At 45.0% G+C, this 20,624-nt stretch overlaps 1 protein-coding gene across 1 annotated transcript in view; it reads left to right on the top strand.

The window, feature by feature from the left end:
- The window catches only part of ankrd27 (ankyrin repeat domain 27 (VPS9 domain)), a 126,275-nt gene that overhangs the window by 73,492 nt on the left and 32,159 nt on the right, over positions 1-20,624 (top strand). Inside the window, exons 18-22 of the mRNA XM_084334734.1 lie at positions 6,447-6,506; positions 11,092-11,208; positions 11,428-11,472; positions 11,584-11,703; positions 13,174-13,368. Of these exons, the coding sequence (XP_084190860.1) occupies positions 6,447-6,506; positions 11,092-11,208; positions 11,428-11,472; positions 11,584-11,703; positions 13,174-13,368 (537 nt within the window). The remainder of the gene's footprint in view (positions 1-6,446; positions 6,507-11,091; positions 11,209-11,427; positions 11,473-11,583; positions 11,704-13,173; positions 13,369-20,624) is intronic.

The following is a 20,624-nucleotide window of genomic DNA, read 5'->3' as shown; positions in this document are numbered from 1 at the left end:
AAAACTATGAGTTTTATTTACTCAAAACATAAGAACACGTCACACGAACTCAAGACATTCAAGTTAGTAGAACTTTCATAGAATATTGAGTATACCCTACTCAAACTAATTGATTATTTTGAACATGCGGGTTTACAGTGTACGCTTCCTTTGCAGGGCTTAGCGTACGGGTACCGGAGGCTGCCGTTCGGCTACTCTCTGGCTCCCTGCATCTTCACCAAGTGCGTGAAGACCGCGCTGGGGCCTCTGCGTCGTCGGGGGTTACGAATTCTTCCCTGGACGACGTTCTGGTCCTTGGCCGGTCAGGGTAGATCGCCAGGTCTCATACCAGGCAGGTGGTGTCTCACCAGCCTGGGTTTTGCTGTAGACTGGAAGTAGAGTTCTCCTCTTCCCAGTCAATGGGTGGAGTACTTGGGCTTTTTCTAAGCTCAAGGTCTATATGGGCATCCCTCTCGGAGTGGCGGCGAGTGGTTGGGTTCTCGGCGCGCTCGGGAGGTTCCGTCCTGCTGCTGGGGTCCCTCTTGACCTCCTCTTCATGAGGAGGATGCAGAGGTGGTTTTTTTCCAGTATGAAAATGGACCCAGTGATTTATATGGAAGCGGCTGAAGGTTCCCATGTCAGTACTGGAGGACCTCGTCTTCTGGGGAGGGTCTGGTGCCCTCACCTGCGGGGTCCCCTTGGGCAGCAGGCTGTCACACGTCACAGTCTTCACCGACACCTCCCTCATGGGATGGGGGGGGAACGTGTCGGGCCAACGCAGTAGGGGGCAGCTGCCATGCTGCCCGGTCTGCGCTACATTCAATGTGTTGGGATTGAAGGCAGTCCTTCTGGTCCTCAACCGGCTCGACCACCTTGTGGTGGGCACGCATGTTGTGGTCAGGACGGACAACACAACGTCAGCGTCGTATATTGTCAGACAGGGAGGAGTGCGCTCCCCCCGTCTGCACCGGGCGGCGGTCAGGCTCTGGCTATGGGCGTTCTCCATCTGCTCTGCCTGAGGGCTCTCCACATCCCCGGCAGGGTGAATGTGGGTGCAGGTGTGATTAGGGATGCCCCCCGAAAACCGGTTCTAAACGGGAACCGGTACTAAATTAGAAAAAAACTGAGTATTGATAAGCTCTGACGTAGGGGTGGACGGTATAAACGGTATACGGTATAAACGGTATGAATTTGCTCTACGGTATGGATTTTGACTATACCGTGTAACCGGTAGTGCAGCTCTAAAATAGCAATGACGTCATGTAACCACAGCGCGACTATTTCACTCGCATTTGCCCCTAAAAATAAATAGAATTAGTCATAGATAATAGATATGTGCGAACTGGAAAAAGTTATTTAGGAGGCTTCGCGCAGTGGTCGTGCCAGCCCCTACCGCACGCATGTAAACACGGGTCTAGTAGTCTAGTGGGACGGGACACGGCACACGGGAGGACGGCGGCGTCTCCCTGAGCTAACGTTAGCTTAGCTACCGTTACAAAATGACCCAGTCAACTATTCACTTTTAGTTTAATACATGATGAGGCATTGTCTAACCGAACGGTATCTAGTCGGCCAGCTACCGATAGCTCCTGACATCAACAAACGCTCCACAAAGTCTAGTAGAGACGTGTGTGCTACCTGTTAGCTCACGTTAACGCAAGTTAGTTCACCGTTCAAAACGAAATGTCCCATTGAACTAAATAATTCACTGAGGCGTTGTATTAACGTTATATATCCGGCTAGCAGTAGCTACAGATAGCTCCTGATATCAATGTCTTATAACACTGATTCGATGCGTATTCGAGCTGAGGGCTTGCTAACGTTATACCAATACAATAGGGTCCAGGTGCAGCGCCGGAGAATCCTGGCCGTAGCTCTGCTCGAGGCTACTCGAGTATAGGTCCAGGTGCAGCTCCGGAGAATCCTGGCCGTAGCTGGAGGCTACTAGAGTACACACAGACAGTGGAGCTTGTTGCGTGGTGGCGATGTCTCGCAGATAATACAAGTACAAGTCTAATTATATAATATATATATTTTATAAAAAAATTAAAATAAATATAAAATAATTTTTTTTTTATCAAAAACGATGATACCGTGATATATACCGTTATATGCTATGCTTCAAATTATACCGTGATATAAATTTTAGACCATACCGTCCACCCCTACTCTGACGTTATCGGTACTGCTATCGGTAGTGTAGGAGCGGATTAGCTACGGGGCTAACAGAATGTACCACTATGAATTGAAAATGGGGGACCCTGATGTAAACAAGACAAACGTCTTTCTCTGGTCTGCATCCCCTTAACAATTGTGTACATTGAGCCGTACTGTATTGTACCCATTCTGCAATCTGTTAATAAAGTTCTCATTAATTAATTCATTCACCATCCATCTGCGACACAACGGAGCGGATTAGCTACGGAGCTAACAGTGTACCATCCATCTGCGATGCAACGGTGGCAGCAACACTTGAAACGGAGTAACGTTAACGGTATGTCGAGTTCATACTACACTACACGTATGAACTCGACATAACGTTAACGTTACTCCGTTTACATGAAGTGTTTAATTAGCAGCAATCTGTTGTTGAAATGGAAACGCGAGTCTTTTAGTCTTATTAACTAAAAGATTTTAACAAAATAGAAAGCAGCAGCACTATTGGATAACTGAGTCATGTTTGCTATGTATTTCTTTCTTTAGGGGAGGAGGACATTTGTTTCACAGTTTTAGCATGATGTTTTATAGATGGCTAGGTTAAACACAGGTTTTTGTTTTTAAGAGGGGGGTTTGATTTGATTTGATGGAAGTTTATTTCAAATATGCAACAAACAAACATCAAGTACAGATATAGCCTTAAGCCATTCAAATAATAAATGTATACATTTTTTTATTAAATAATAATAATCTAAAAGAACCGATAAGAGTATCGATAAAGTACCGAACCGTTAAGCAGTATCGATAAGAGTAGTAGTATCGATAAAATCCCTAGGTGTGATGTCACGGGGCGGTCCTCACCCTGACTAGTGGGGACTACGTCCAGACATAGTCGGGCAGGTCTGGGACCGATTCCGTGGCCGTCCGGGATTCTGTACGCTTTCCCCCCCTTACACCTGATAGCTCAGCTGTTGGGGCGGGTACGTCGGGAGCGCGGGACTTGGTCCTGGTCGTGCCGGGCCGGGGCTCAGCTGTGTGGTCCCCGGCCCTGATTCAGCTCTTGGTGGCCCCGCCGTGGCCTGTTCCGTGGTCACCGCGGGCCCACTCTCAGGCACGCGGAACTCTGTTCTGCCTCCTGTTCTGGGGCAGCCTCTAGGCTTGGCTGCTGACAGTGTGAATCTGGTGGGGATGCGGCTTGACTATTCTGTGGTTAACGCTATCCGGTACGCGCGCGCTCCGTCCTCTGCCGTGGCTTATGCTGGGGAGTGGTGTATGGTCGAGTGTGGGGGCGGAACATTGTTCAGCCACCCTCTCGTGGAACATTCCTGCTTGGCGCTCTGCGTCTCAAGCCTGTGGAACGTTCTTTGTCTCCGAGTGGGACCTCCAACTGGTCCTGGGCCGGTTGTCGGAGGCCCCGTTTGAGCCTCTTGAGCAGGCGCCATTGGATCTGCTGTCTTGAAGACCGCGTTATTTTTGGCCATCACCTCCACTAAACGCGTGGGTGAGCTGTGTGCTCACTCGGTGCGGCCTGAGTGCCTGTCTATTCGGCCGATAGCGGTGCGACTCTGAGGCCTAATCCAGTCTTTGTGCCAAAGAATATCCGGAGCTCTTTTTGCTCCAGGGATATTGTGGTTCAGGCGTTCGTCCGCCTCCTCACGCTAGTGAGTTGGAGGCGGGCCTTCACCTGTCCTGTCCTGTCCGTGCACTGGGGGTTTACCTCAGGACTCGGGCTCTCAGGGCTTCCGTTCAACTGTTTGTTTGTTACGGTGGCCCTTGCGCGGGTGAGGCGCTGTCCAAGCAGCACCTGTCACATTGGTTGTGCGGGGGCGTTGCCTTTTGCTTGCACGTTGGCTGGACAGGTCCCCCCTCGGGCTGCTGCCCTGTTAGGGGGGGCCTCGGTGGAGGACATCTGTGCTGCGGCCTCCTGGTCCTTCCCGGGTCCCTTCGTTAAGTTTTCCCTCGTGGACATGACTGGGGGTTCTGTCTCCCAGGCGGTTCTGAGGGCTGGGACCTCTCCTGCGTCCCGCCTTTGGTGGGCTAGCAGGGGTGTGTAGGTGTGTGCCACGGGGTGATGTGTCACACGTGGTCTCGCCTGTGCTGTGTGTTTTTCAGGGGTCTCTGGTTCCCCCTTTTTCGCACTTTGGTGGAGTTGACTGCCTCCCCCCTTTCATTAGGACGGGCGGGTGGACGGGACTCCCCTCCTCCTTGGTAATGGGGCTTACGGGCCCTCAGGGGGTACACTCGTCGTGTCACGCGTCCACTCTGTCCCATATCTCATAATGGCAAGAGCGAGACGCGATGACCAGTATGATATATAACGAAAGGTTATCCTATAACCTAGTTATATGAATACTGGCAGAGCGTCTCGCTCTTAGTGCCCTGAGGTCCCTTGGTTGGGTTTTCAATGTTGGAAACTTTTTTTCCCAGGAAGAGTGTGACCATGTCCGGCGTCTTATAGCAGGACGCGGGGGCGTGGCCTGGTCACGTGCATGAGTGCAAATTGTTTGTTCATGAGCACAGTAGGTGCTAGGAGATGAGAGTTATCTCATAATGGCAAGAGCGAGACGCTCTGCCAGTATTCATATAACTAGGTTATAGGATAACCTTTCGTTGTGATTGGAGCACACACTCACACTTATTGCCAAAAGGAAAGGCCACTTTAAATCAGTATTAGCAACAGTAACAGTGTATTGCACTACCAAAGCTACCTAGCATGTCCTATATGCTCTGTAAATAACTATGTACAGATACCGATTTTGATGTCACACCATGTTACCTGTTACTGCAAAAAAAAAAAATTATTGGATTCTATTATGTTGTACCCACTGTATTGCACATCGTTGCGGGCAAGACCACCCGCATTTCATTGTATACTCGTATGCCGTGACAAATAAAACTCTTGACTTGACTTGACTTGAGCATCAAGAAATGAGGGCGGGTTTGAGATAGGTCAACTGACAGTCCTTACCCTTTTGTAGAGCTGTTCCACTGTCCACAACCATGCTGGATTGGAATTGTGGACCTTCTCTAAACCCGCTCAAATGACACACCCTAAGGATCAATACCTTTCAGTATGTAATTGTTTTAACTGATTATTATTATTATTGTTATTCATTCATTTATTTTCTACTTGTGTTTTGTCGTGTTATTTATTTAAATTTTGTCTTTGTATCTCAACATAATTGTAAATGAGGGCAAACTCAATGATTCTTCCAGACTTGAAATAAAGGTTTTAATTGAATTAAACAACGAACAGGAGGTCAATATTACTGGTAATACCCATGGTGCATATTCTGATTCAGATCTGTTTTACTCTGAAATAAAGTACAATGAGATGTAAAAGCACAAACATTCTGTGGGTCCATTTAATCATCATCATATGAAGTAGTACAAGAAAACTCTTAATGTTATCACATGAGGCGCGGCTGGGTCGCGTAGCGAAGATTGTGCTCGTCACCAATGCAAGAGACTCCGGTATCGAATCCCAGTCTCAGCATTGCCTTCGGCTTGGGCTGGCCGTCGTACTGGCTCATTTGGCAGAGTCAGCGGGTGGAAGTCGATGGGTGGGGATTGGACGTTGTGGACAGCGACCCCTACAAGTCGGTTGGGAGACGCCTGCACAGCAGAGACAGGAAATGGTGGGGGTAGTGTGAGCCTCCCATGCGTTACACTTCGCCAATGAGAGTCCGCGCTGGCAGGCGAAAAGATGTGACAGGCTGCCTCCTCGTGTGCCGGAGGGAACACGTGATGCAAGGCTTCTATCCTCTCTACAACCGACCAGTGGGGGGCATAGTCGAGCAACGTTCAAGACAGGGGAGGGCAGAATTGGATACACGAAATTGGGATGGGAGAAAAAATAAGGAGAAAAAGTGGATACATTTCTTTTTTATCACATGAGTCTCTTCTTGGCATTCCAACATTGGAAGTGTTCATGTTCTTAAAGTGTGATTGAACTGAGCTCCAGTAGCTCACCGCGTATCTCGGCGCTATTTCGGCGTCGGGGACAACCGTGCGCGTCACGGATCTGGGGTACACGAGTTCGACTCCCGGACTCGCCGTATTTTCTCAGAGTGTCTTCCCCCTGATCTATATCCCATTCCTGTTTCTGTCGTTCATGCTTGACCAGAAAAAGCGATAAACGCTAAAAAGAACCAGCTGTCTGGTCAAAGTTAAAAAAAAAAAAGTGTGATTGAACTGTTAAGATTATGCAAAATCATGCAAATTCTAGAATTTATTTTCCTTTTTTAAATGTCACCTGCAAGTATTTGTGTGTATCTATGTAACTGACAACATATGTTCATGTCTTGTAGATTCTGACGCTGTTGGAATCGACTCAAAATGGCTCTCACCGAACAAACAGCAGCAACGATGTGAGTATGTTTACATTTAGAACAAACGGCAGCAAAGATGTGAGTGTTTACATTTAGAACAAACAGCAGCAACAATGCAAGTATGTTTACATTTAGGATAAATAGCAACGATGTGAGTGTTTAAATTTAGAATAAATAGCAGCAACGATGTGAGTATGTTTACATTTAGAACAAATAGCAGCAATGATGCAAGTATGTTTACATTTAGGATAAATAGCAACGATGTGAGTATGTTTACATTTAGAACAAATGGCAGCAACGATGTGAGTATGTTTACATTTAGGACAAATAGCAGCAATGTTGTGAGTATGTTTACGTTCAGAACAAATAGCAGCAACGATGTGAGTGTTTACATTTAGGACAAATAGCAGCAAAATCTAATCTACGAATTCCAACCTGGCTTCAGAACATCCCACTCCACTGACACATGCCTTCTCTATTTGAACGACCACATCAAACAAGAGGTGGACGTGGGCAAATACTGCGGCATGGTCATGCTGGACCTACAAAAAGCCTTCGACACTGTCAATCACTCCATTCTGATTGACAAGCTAAAAGCAATGGGTTTTGATAGTCTATCAGTGAGATGGATGCAATCCTACCTAGAGGGGAGAGAACAGATGGTGGAGGTAAACGGTACTCTATCCCCCCCCCCCTCACAGTGAGCTGTGGTGTTCCACAAGGAAGCATACTAGGACCGCTACTGTTCCAAATTTATGCAAATGACATGTCGTCAGCATGTGACTGCAACTTGTTCTTGTTCGCAGACGACTCAGCCCTGCTGGTCTCTGACAAGAACAAGTTACAGGTTGAAAAAAACCTCAGCTCAGAACTAGGCAAAATCTGCATATGGCTCGCTGATAACAAACTATCATTACACATGGGCAAAAGTTAAAACAGAGTCCATTCTCTTTGGTTCAAATAACAAACTCAGCAAGACCGACGGCTTCTCAGTTACAGTGGGTGACAATATTGTCACAAGGAAAGATGAAATTACCTACCTGGGCTCCATCCTAGAGGCTAATCTTTCCTGTGACAAAATGGCATCCAATGTAATAAAAAAAGTCAACCAACGAACTCGATTCTTGTACCCGATCTCCTCTCTGGTAAACAAGAACACCCTGAAGACTCTGGCAGGAGCACTCATACAAGGGTACTACGACTATGCTTGCACCTCATGGTACCAAAGCACCTCAAAGGCGCTAAAAACAAAATTACAAACATCTCAAAACAAACTGGTCAGACTACTTCTTGACCTTACTCCTAGAACCCACCTCACCCCTGCCCACTTTGACAACCTAGGATGGCTTAGAGTAGACGACAGAGTACAGCAACTTGCAATGGGCCTGGTCTACAAGATACACTACACCAGTGGTTCCCAAAGTCGGGGTCGCGACCCAAAGGTGGGCCGCGAGCAGCCACGGGAGGGCCGCGAGATGATTTCCAAATAAAAAATAAAAAAAAATAAAAAAAAGATTTTTAGGCCACTGAACTTAGAAGCAGGCCAGGACAGTGTTTCTAGTTGTATTCTAAAATTCTATTCTATTGTATTCTAAAATGTGACTACCGTACTTTTCCCACTATAAGCCGCACCCGACTATAAGCCGCAGCAGCTAAATTGACTGATGTGTACATATATAAGCCGCACTGGACTATAAGCCGCATGTGTTTTAATGTTTAATTACCATATGTAAGGAGTGGAGCCTGCGGCTTAATTTGACTCAACACGGGAAACCTCACCCGGCCCGGACACGGAAAGGATTGACAGATTGATTGCTCTTTCTCGATTCTGTGGGTGGTGGTGCATGGTCATTCTTATATTGAGCTTTAAGTTCCCACCTCTACAGAGAATGACTCCCACCTCTACAGAGAATGACTCCCATTGGGACACAATACTGTCGGACAAATAACACGAATTAACTCATTTACAAGTTGTATTAAGTAAATAAGGGAACAGATAAATAACATTTCAATGCAGTAAAAAAAGCAATATTTCGATTTTCGGGTTTTGTCCACATATAAGCCGCACCGTTATATAAGCCGCAGGGTCGAAAAATGGGGGGAAAAGCCGCGGCTTATAGTCCGAAAAGTACGGTATATGGTTTTATATTAACTTAATAAATAAACAAAAACGTAAAATCTACTTATTTCAACTAACATTTCAAACTAAATAACAGATTATGCACATAAAACGCTGAAAACAACCGAAGCAACAATAGTATTTTAATGAGGCTATTATTATTATCATTATTATTTTGCAACAAGTTAGCCCTCTCATAAATAGCACATATAAATGAATAACTAACTTGAACTAACTTAATAGGATTGAAGTGATATTTGGCTTAAAAAATCTGTCACCAGGCAAAAAAACAAAAAAAAAAGCCTGACGATGTGCATTGGGCCGCGGCTCTCTGACGCCTTATTTTCTGGGTCCCGGCCTGAAAAGTTTGGGAACCCCTGCACTACACGACCAAGGTACCCATGTACATGTCAAAATACTTCCCAAAGGTCAGTGAATACCACAATCACAACACCAGAGGGAGCTCCACAAATCATGTTAAACCCAGATTTGGCTCAAACAAGGGACTAAACACGTTTCGCAATTATGCCACATCAATGTGGAACGCCCTACCCAAAGCTGTAAAGGAATGTGAATCACTACCCACTTTCAAAAACACTCTCAAAGAACACCTACGGGAGACTGCAATTCAAAACTGGCCCCTGTAAATGTCCTAACCCAACCCCCTCCAATGTACAGTCATTTACCTAGTATGGTTTTGTCAACAGTCCAATGTACAGTTTTGCTTGTTTATACAGTGTTTCTCCCCCCCCCCCAACCACCTCCAATGTAAATTACCCAGTATGGTTGACAATATCCCAATGTACCCAACCCCCCCCCACACAACCCCACCCAACCTCCTCCAATGTACAGTTTCTACGTCAAATGTATATACTCCCTTTTCTTGACTCCTTCTGTATCACAAACTGTACTGTATTTGCAAATCTGGTATGTCATAAATGTATAGATGTAGCAGTACTGAATATCTGTATGTCATGTATGTCATATATGTCCTGATGAATTGAAAATGGGGGACCCTGATGTAAACAAGATGAAAGTCTTTCTCTGGTCTGCATCCCCTTAACAATTGTGTGTATTGAGCTGTACTGTATTGTACCCATTCTGCAATCTGTTAATAAAGTTTTCAATCAATCAATCAATCGGTATGTTTACATTTAGGACAAACAGCAGAAACAATGTGAGGATGTTTACATTTAGGATGATACAGTATTGTGTAGCTTTATGCGAACTGCGAAGTATTCTAATGCTTAGATACTACTGCTACCGCCAATTCATACCGTGCAGCAAAGGGAACCGCTCCTGACTACCTCCGGTTAATGGTCTCTAACTACACACCCTCAAGACCCCTACGCTCTGCATCTTCTGGCCGCCTCAGACCTACTCCTATCCAAGCTCCGGGAGGGTCATCAAAGAGAAGTCGCCTATTCTCAGTCAGTCCTTGCTCCACAATGGTGGAATGAACTACCCACCCCAGTTAGGACAGCCGAAACCTGTCCAATCTTTCGCCGTCGACTAAAGATGCACTTCTTCAACCATTATCTGAAATAATATAATTTAATTTTTTAATTTTTTTAAGATCTAACCCTAACTAACCTTACTAAAGAAACTTGAAACTTGAACTTGAACTGTCATGCACTTGTCCTAATAAACTAACCTACACTGTAACACGCAACACTTTGATGAACATTGTTACTCAGCTGATAGAGTTGTACCCTTCCTGATGACTTGTCGTACAGAACTTGTAAGTCGCTTTGGATAAAAGCGTCAGCTAAATGACTAAATGTAAATGTAAATGATGAATATGACAAGCTCAGCTGTACAGGTAGGTATGTACCTTCACCACTGTCTCCTAGAGTTGCACCTACAAACACCCAGAAGGATAGGATGTAAATGGTATCAGGTTGTTGTTGTTGTTTTCAAATGTTATTGAAAAGCTTTAAAACAAATGCTGGTTATTGGGGCATTTTTACTGAGAGAATTGATTGAACCTGGTCTGTTTCATAAACAAAAAAGCCAAATGTCAGGTACACTAATTGTGCTGTATTGCATACTGGAATATCAGTGACTAAGGGCATATAAGGAATCAGTGACTGACTGAATGAGTGAGTTGGTGACAATTCCGCTCATAGAGGTGCTTCACATATAAAAGTAATGGCAAATGTATCCGTCCATGAACCAGGATCGAAATATAAAGTAGTGGGGCGACAGTGGCTCAGGAGGTAGAGCAGTCGTCTGGTAATCGGAAGGTTCCCGGTTCGATTCCCGCTCCTCCCGGGCAGCATGTCCTTGAGCAAGACACTTAACCCCTAATTGCTCCTGATGAGCAGGTTGGTACTTTGCATGGTTGCCTCCGCCGTCGGTGTGTGAGTGGATGTGAGGAACAAAAATTGTAAAGCGCTTTGGATAAATTATTAAAATATTGATGTATTTATTGGTATTGATCCAATACTGCTCAGCCTGGTGTAGTGAGTGTGCTTTCTCCTCTCGCCTCCTCCCCCCTGCCAGTCTCCTAACCGCTCCCCACCAGCCTCGGAGTGCAGCAGCCGACGCTCCTCCGTGTCCAGCACCTCCTCCCTCAACACCGAGGCCAAGCCAGAGGGAGACCGGGTCCGGCACCGAGAGGTCTGCTCCTCCACCCAGGCCCAGCTACATATAGCTGAAATATCAACCTGTTACTGACGCTGCTTGTAGTGTTCATGTTCACCATCTCACGCCCTGGCCACAGATTCAATGATAATCCGTTGTTCGTTTACATCAAGATATCTATGATCGAATACTAACGAATAGGAGAGTGATGTTGGCCGTTTTGACTGATGGCTCTCTCTCCTCCGTGACTGACAGGTGGAGAAGCTACTTCGTGCTGTGGCAGACGGAGATGTGCAGATGGTGAGGTCACATTTGGTCCCGTCTTTGTACGCTTGCATTGTAACGGTAGAAATGGACTCGGGAGTATTGAGTGTACTATTGTGTATGTATGTATGTGTGTGTGCGTTCCAGGTTCGTTACCTTCTGGAGTGGCTGGATGAGGAGCCAGATGAGGAGGATGCAGAGCTGCCCTCTCAGACAGACCTGTGCCACCCGCTGTGCCAATGTCATAAATGTGCCCCCACACATAAGGTCAGAGAAGAGTTGTACTAGTTCTGCTCACTAGTACACACTGACTCACTCACCTACCAAACACTAGGGCTGTCACTTGTCCCTAAAGGTGCCCATATATAGTCACAGGTTTTTTATTTAATTTTTTTTAAACAAGACAAAAGGGCACCGTTTTTTTACTTGAATTCTAGGCAGCAGTTCAGACTCCCTCTGTCTGTGATTGGTCCAAATATTACATGGTTGCGTCATCGTCGATGGCTGTGAACTGGCCTCCGTTGCTCATTCTAGGGATGGGTGTCGATTTTCGAATATTCGATCGTTAAATTATTAAATCTATTCAGTTTTGTCTCAATTTTCCTTTGTGTGTACCGGCACCTACAGTGTGTATTGACTATTACACCGCTGACAGGCATGCTGGATTCAGCTTGCTAGCATAACAGCTGGGAGAACGGAGAGGGTAGTTCCCAGTGACTATCGATTAGTAATCTTGAGTTTAGCCCATCCCCCCCGAATCACACACATATTCCATAATTCTATGATTCATTTCAGGCCATTCGGTGGTCTGTTGGGGGTGGTTGGTCAGATGGAGCCAAGAAATCTGATTGGACTTGTATTGTTTTTGTCTGCAGCTCTAGCAAAGATCCAGTCTGCTAGTAGCAGGAGCACGTTAGCCAAGATCTGCTCCTGGATCTTGATGCAGACATTAAAAAGTAGTGCATGGAGACCGGTATCAGTATACAAGGCAGTACATTTATCTTCTACATTCAAAACCACAAGGCTCCAATTCAGTATAGCATCATGTTGGTCACTCTAGAAATGTATAGCTGAAAGCGCAGGATTGTAGCTAACGCTAGTTTAGAACGGGAGGTAAAGGTATTTAGAATAGTATTTTTCCCGCTTAAGAATACAATTCGAATAGGCTGAAATGAGGCAAATGGAATTAAAATATTAATACTAAGATTTACACATTATTACCACATTATTATCAAAGCAAGCTTACAATCAACATGTTTATTGTGTGGTGTTGCTATTATGGTTAGGCAATTTTTTCCAAAATCATGAAAAAGGGACGAGAACCAGGGATGCATTTTCAGTTCACCTCATATCAATAATGTTTTATTTTTTAGTGTTATTTACATTTGATTGGCAGTTTGGTAGTCAAATTATATTAATTTGTTCCGACAGCCCTACTGTTCACCATTTGTGAGAGGTTTGCAGATTGATGATTTGTGGAACATAGTGTGCTGCTCTCTGCCTAATTGTATTGTACAACCTGGTAGTCATAATTGTATTGTACGACCTGGTAGTCATAATTGTATTGTACGACCTGGTAGTCATAATTGTATTGTACTGCATGCTGCAACCTGGTAGTTTTAGCACACAAGTAAATGGCTTGTCTCTTAATGTCTGATTGCAGTTATAATGTTTACCTTTATGAATGTATATGGACATGAATGAATGATTTGTGCTTGTCTTGTTTCTGCACAGCAGCTGGCGACCCTGCAGGCCAGTGGCCTTGGCGTGAACAGCAGTAGTGCTGATGGCTTCACCCCACTCCACGTGGCAGCTCTACATGGGCACACGGCGCTGGTCAGCCTGCTCACCCGTCACGGTGCCAACATCAACGCCCGCAACAGCCAGAGTGCAACCCCACTGCACCTGGCCAGCCAGAACAGCCACGTACAGGTGGGTGGATGATTGTCAGTTCACTACCCCCCCCCCCCTTTTTTTTGTCAAATGGTTCGGTATTTTTAAGAGCTTTGCTGGTCCCATACCAGTTAGTGTATGTATATATATATATACCGTAATTCCTCTAATAGTAACCCCGGCTTGTATTTGTTTCAAATGTAGCGGGTACCAGGCTTGTATTAGGAGGAGGCATGTATAAGAGGGAGGCCTATATTTCTAATTTTCAAACAGATCATAATGAATAAATCAACATTTTGTGTCAGTTTGAACCCAGTAAAATGTACTGGGTTCATTTATTGAAACCAAGTACTGTATGAAATAGTAAACAGTGCAATTACAGGTAGTCACTGGTCATTTCAACGTTTTCAAAGTGAAATCAAGTAACTAGCTCAGTATGCAGCTCAGTATATTAGTAACCCGGCTTGTATTAGGAGGTCGGCTTATAATTGCTTAGCTCAAGAGCGCACCCGGCCATTAATAGAGACCCGGCTTGTATTTGAATACCGGTTACTATTAGAGGAATTACGGTATATATATTTCTTTTTTTCTTTAACTTTTTATTGAGATAGTATTAAGGCTGAGATGGAGAAAAGGTAGGGGACACACAGGAGAGACAGTTTGGGTGGGTTTGATCTGAGGCCAGAAGTGTTTTCCAGTTGTGTCGCCTATTAGGTTTACCACAAGATTATACAAATATTCTAAGAATAATAACAAGCTATATAAGAAGTGAAATTTAAAAGCTATAAAAACAGATACAATCACCTTCTGAAATTGGCAAAGAGAATATTATTACAAATGACATCCCTTGCAAAACAGATCTTTAACATAAAGGGCAATCCAGTGGAATACATTCATGGTAAATTTCCTATCCACAACCATTAACCTATATATTTTCGGTTTCCATGGATATGGGCAAAGTCCCTAGTTATCTGAAGTTGGCAAAGGTTCCTCTTTACAAGGCTTTTCACAAACTATAGACCTATATAACATGCTATATAAGCATCAGTATGATTTCAGGGAAAAGTACTCCTCCTACATGGCCCTGCTACAGCTAGTAGACAAAATCATATCAGCACAAGATCAAAATGTATATGCATTGGGTATATTTCTGAACCTGTCGAAAGCATTCAACACTGTAAATCACAGTATCTTACTGTCAAAATGAGATGGATGTGGTTTTTCAAGACCAAGTTCTTGACTGGCTACGAGATTATCTCAAAAACAGACAGCAGTATGTATACCTTAAGGGCTGTGAATCGTGTCAAGCTACTATCCATGTGGAGTTCCACAAGGCTCAATTCTTAGTTGTTTAGTTGAATTTTAATTTATGTTACTTGTCCTGTCTTCCTTCAGGATAGACTCTGCGTTGTGTTGTTGGATGTTGAAGCAATGTCACTTGAATTAAATCTCCCCCTGAGATAATATACGACACACAGGCTCCCGGTATTCTCTTTATAACACAAGTTTATTGGCATAAATCGTTACAATATCATCAAGCTGATACTCTGAATACCGAAGAACATACTCTCTCCTCATCTGAATACTGAAGACCCTACTCTCCTCATCTGAATACTGAAGAACCTACTCTCTCCTCATCTGAATACTGAAGAACCTACTCTCTCCTCATCTGAATACTGAAGAACATACTCGCTCCTCATCTGAATACTGAAGAACATACTCTCTCCTCATCTGAATACTGAAGAACCTACTCTCTCCTCATCTGAATACTGAAGAACCTACTCTCTCCTCATCTGAATACTGAAGAACCTACTCTCTCCTCTATCTGAATACCAAGGATGGCTACCAAAGAAGCCCTCTCTCCTCCAAGGTGAAATACCAAAGAGCTCAAGATTCTCTCTCTCTGGCATAATATGAGCATTATGTTATCACCCTCTCCTTTGATTATCTCCCTTTCTGGTGCCTACAGTTCAACACAAACTTGTTTCTCCTAGATTCGTTCCCCCTGCAAGAGACGCCATCTAACTAAAATGTTGACACTTGATGTAATGTCAGGTCAGAAATAAGAATAGACTGTTATTTTCACATCAACACTTTCTCTGCTTAAAGGAAAACTCCAACATTTTGGGAAATTAGCTTATTTAACATCTTCCCTGGAGTTAGACAAGAAGATACATACCTTTTTTGTCTCTGTGCGTGCATTTAGCTTTGGGAACAGTCGCTCCGTTAGCGTAGCTTAGCTTCATCACTGGAAGTGGGGGATATCAGGAGCCTGATGTTCCCTTACACTGTATACAGTCACGAAATACACTCCAAATACAACTCCAAAACGTTCATGTAAACATGTTGTGACCTGTGTATTCACCACGTGGAGAAATAAAAAATAATTGAATTAGACAATTACGTTTTATAAGCAAATATACTCGGAACAATTTTTTGCCTAACCACTCCTCTCTGAGTGCAGCCAGTGATTTCAACGTGTCGTCGTGATTGTTTTTTTTTCTTTTTCTTTTTTTAGCTTTTTTCCCTGCCCTTTTTTGAGGGCACTCCATCCACCCCCCCCCCCCCCCCCCCCCCCCCCAACTTTATTATTTATTATACGTTTTAATTATTTACAGTACAAAATTAAATAAAAAGTGTAGTAAAATAAGAAAAATATTAAAAAATATATATTTCATTGCCCTTTCGGAGGGGGGGAACTCAGACTAGATATTGACAAACAAATTACAACTAAGGACAATGAAGGACAACAACGAATACACATGACAAGGGAAAGGGGGGGTCAGAGAGGGGAGTAAGTAAAGTAGAGCGGGATTGAGAGAAGGGTGAGTTATGGAGTGGATGGCTCACAGGTCAATCTCCTATGATTGGGAGCCTAGATTATCCACAAGCAATTTCCAGATGTTATTAAATTGTGAGACTTCGATGTGATCCACGGTTGAGATTGTTTCCTGTGATATGTAATTTGAGAGAAGGCCTAACCATTGGCCAGTATTCACCTTTTTTCTTGTCTTCCAGTTTAAGAGGATAGTTTTCTTGGCAACAGCTAGAGAAACGAGTAGGGGTTTGGTGTTCTGGACTAATAAATTGATAGCAGTAGTATCCCCAAGTAGGCAGAGGGAGGGGGAGAGAGGAATGCTGCAGCTCATGACCCGGGATAGTGTATTGATGACGGAATTCCAGAAGTCTAGAACAGGTGGGCAGAGCCAGGTGGCATGGAAATAGTTGTCTGGGGTGTTGAGGGTGCAATGGGAGCATACATCTGTGCTTGCAAATCCCATTTGAAACATCCTGTGCTGTGTGATATGTACTCTGTGTAACACCTTATATTGGATTAATTGAAGGTTAGTGTTGTTAGTCATTGTGAATGTGTTGGTGCAAATTTGTTCCCAGGATACGGCATTGGGAGAGAAAGCCAAGTCCTGTTCCCATTTTGTGTCGTCGTGATTGTTGACATTCTCATTCATTCAAAGGATCCGAACCGATTGAAGTTTATGGATACCATGTGTTGTGAAGGGCCAGATTAAACCGAATATATATATTTATTTATATATATATATTTAATTGTATTTGTATATTCTCTAATATTCCCTGATATCCCTTGTATATTCCTTGTACAATATGCATTGAATATCCATTCTAGCCTACTGAACATCCCATAATAGTCTCCATTCTACTATTGGTCGAGACCTTGGTGCCAGGCTGCCATACCCCTCAGACCCAGTTCAAACGTACCGCTCGACATGTACGAACAAGTCCTAGTTCCGCGTAGGAATTTGGCTACCGCACCACTAATGGGACTATTTGTTCATAGTGCGTATATATACTGCGCTACTAAAGTAGGACTTTCTTTTCAGTCCAGTTTCTTACCCTCCAATAGAGTCACAGACGTAAAGCCTCCCCGCGATGCCACGTGTGGGAGTAAGGCCAAGTTCGGCCTACCATCGGTATTGAGACATCGTGTATATTAATATTTGAATAGTCATATTTGGCACTATATCGTCGAGTTGGACGTAGTCTATTAAGCTAATAATAGTCTGTTAATATATAGTGCTTCGTGCGGTGAGAATACTACCGTAGTCAGTACCCCATCGTTTCAGTACCCCATCGTTACCCAGGGTGGTTGACCCTATGTGAAGCTGCACCCGAGGAGCCCCAGAGCCGACGAGCGAGTGGACCTGTATACCGGATTATTCTACCGACGACAGCCCGCCTTCCCAGGCACGGATTATGCTTTGGATACTTTGATTATTCTATGGATAAAGACCCCCGACACTACCGTGTGTTGGAACCCCCCCCCCTGGAGAGGACGCAAGGTGAGGAGACGCTCTGCAAGACGAGGTCTCTCCACATCTCTCCCCCGTGGACCGGAGAGAGCCGGCCCACAAAGAGTCCACCTGCTTTCATCTGTGGTCCAAGGATCGCCGGCGCATTGAACGGCACTACAGTGGGTTCACCTGGGATACCCTTGGCCGGACGAGGCAGCTGGATTCTACCCCCCCCCCCCCTCCTACTCCTGTCGGCTTACAAGCGACCGGATTAACCCCCTCTAGTGTATCCAGCCTATAATCATTAAAGTATCATTGCTGTTATTCCTTAACTATTCCAGGTCGTATATTTACCACCTGCGCCTTCAGAGATTGGACATTATCTATTGATATACCGACGAATACTCCTTGCCATAAAAGTGCATACTATTTCAATTCATAAATGTAATTAAGTGATTAAGTGCTTATTCTACACACCATCGCTGTGTAGGAAATAAAGACCTGTTTCTAATTCGTACATTTGTGTTGGATCCGTTTCATCTACGTGAGAGTGTTCATGATAATATATTTATGCCGTGTACTGGGTGGCCGAATATTAAGTACAAAGGTAGTGGTAGTAAGTATCATATCTAGTAATACAGTCAGGGAATTGTACCCCTCAGTTACAATTGGTCCTTCGAGCCGGAGGGTAATTAGTGTAATATTAATATAGTGTTATTAATATTGAAATGGCCTATGATGAACACTCCACGAAACGATCCTCCTAACCAACGCCCGCAGCGCGAACGACGGCTCCCTCAGTACTTAGAGGCTTACGCTGTCAGTCAACAACCTAGTCTTCTACTAACAGTAAACGCGGTAAAACTAGAAAGTAAAAGTATGTCTAACCCCAACGCCCAGACTACCCCGACCATAGAGGCCCCTACGGGCTCTAATGTAACTGACCAAGTTCACGGTGGGGACCAGTGGGAACCAGACATGACTTCACACCCCGCCAGTACTGAAGAAGTAGTCCCCGATGAGTCCCGGGAGGAATACAACGCTACCGAGAGAGAACTCGGCACGGAATCACCGAAACGGTGATTGACTATGTCTGTACTCAGGTAGAAGTAATAATCCCCTCCACCAAAATTAATATCTACCCAAATCAAAAGCCCTGGGTAGACAAATCCGTCCGTGAGGCTCTGAAAGTGCGCACATCAGCATACAACACCGGGCTGGTGACAGGCAACATGGAAGAACACAAGATGGCAAGATACAACGTCAGGAGAGCAGTAATAGAGGCAAAACGGCGTTACAGGGATATCAGGAAGGCAGCAGGACCGGACGGCATCCCCGGCCGCGTCCTAAAAGTCTGTGCCGACCAACTGGCCCCGGTATTCACTGACATCTTCAACCTGTCCTTGGAACAGGCCGTCATCCCCACCTGTCTGAAGAAGTCCACCATCATCCCTGTACCCAAAAAATCTACGCCCGCTTGCCTCAACGACTACCGCCCTGTAGCCCTCACCTCCATAGCCATGAAGTGCTTTGAGAAGCTAGTGAAGGGCTACATCTGTTCCTCCCTCCCCATCAACCTGGACCCTCTGCAATTTGCATATCGCCCCAACAGGTCCACGGAGGACGCCATAGCCCATGTGCTGCACACAGCAGCATCACATCTGGACAAGAGGCAGGGGAACTATGTGAGAATGCTGTTCATCGACTACAGCTCAGCATTCAATACCATAGTCCCCTCCAAACTCATAGCCAAGCTCAGGGACCTGGGCTTGAACTATGACCTGTGCCAGTGGGTCCTGGACTTCCTGACGGGCAGACCCCAGGTGGTAAGAGCCGGCAACTGCACCTCCTCATCCATCACGCTCAACATAGGGGCCCCCCAGGGCTGTGTTCTGAGCCCCCTCCTCTACTCCCTGTACACACATGACTGCGTAGCACAGCGGAACAACAACACCATCATCAAATTTGCTGATGACACAGTAGTGGTGGGCCTGATCTCTGCCAACGACGAAAGGGCCTACCTGGAAGAGGTAGAGAACCTGTCACAGTGGTGTCAGGAGAACTGCCTCTCCCTGAACGTCAGCAAAACAAAAGAGATGATTGTGGACTTCAGGAGGTCGGGGGTCAAGGACTACAGCCCCCTCAGCATCGACGGGGCACCAGTTGAGAGAGTGAACAGTTTCAAGTACCTCGGAGCCCACATATCCGAGGACTTGACATGGACCACACACATTGACAGTGTTGTGAAGAAGGCACGACAACGCCTCTACTTCCTCAGGCGCCTAAGGAAGTTCCAAGTCAGTCAGAAGATCCTTAGGAACTTCTACTCATGTACAATAGAGAGCATCCTGACCGGCAACATCACCTCCTGGTTTGGGAATAGCACTGCACAAGACCGTAGCAGACTACAAAGAGTGACACGCTCAGCCGAACGCACAATTAGAGGGGGGCTTCCCACCCTCCAGAACATTTACAACAAGCGGTGCAAGGGGAAGGCTAAGAGAATTATTAAGGACTCGAGCCACCCGAACAACTGCCTCTTTGAACTGCTGCCGTCAGGCAGGCGATACCGGAGTCTTATGGCGAGCACAGAAAGACTCAGAAGGAGCTTCTATCCCCAGGCCATCAGGCTGCTAAACGAACAATAATCGCTAAACGAACAATAATCACTATGCAACAACCATCAAATGCACACAGCACACACACCCACACGCACACACTCACTCAAACAACAACACACTGCAGCACCCACTCTCCACACTTTAGATCACACAAACACACTTACACTTTATATTTATTGATAAAGGATTTGCACTACAACTCGTACACCTACTGTGAATTGTACCTAAACTGCACCTCGTCCATTTATGCCTTGCACTATATAGTATTGTATATTAGTACACTGCACAGTATTGTATATTGTATGGTAACTACGTCTACGAACATTGTACATATGTCTAAACTGAACACTGTGACCTCTTTTTTTACTTCTAATTTTTACTATGTTTTTATTTCATACTTACCTTG

The sequence above is a fragment of the Notolepis coatsorum genome (genome assembly GCF_963971535.1).
Source record: "Notolepis coatsorum genome assembly, chromosome: 18".
Taxonomy (NCBI): Eukaryota; Metazoa; Chordata; class Actinopteri; order Aulopiformes; family Paralepididae; genus Notolepis; species Notolepis coatsorum.
The sequence above is the reverse complement of the archived record's forward strand: the minus strand, read 5'-3'. Positions and strand labels throughout refer to the sequence as shown.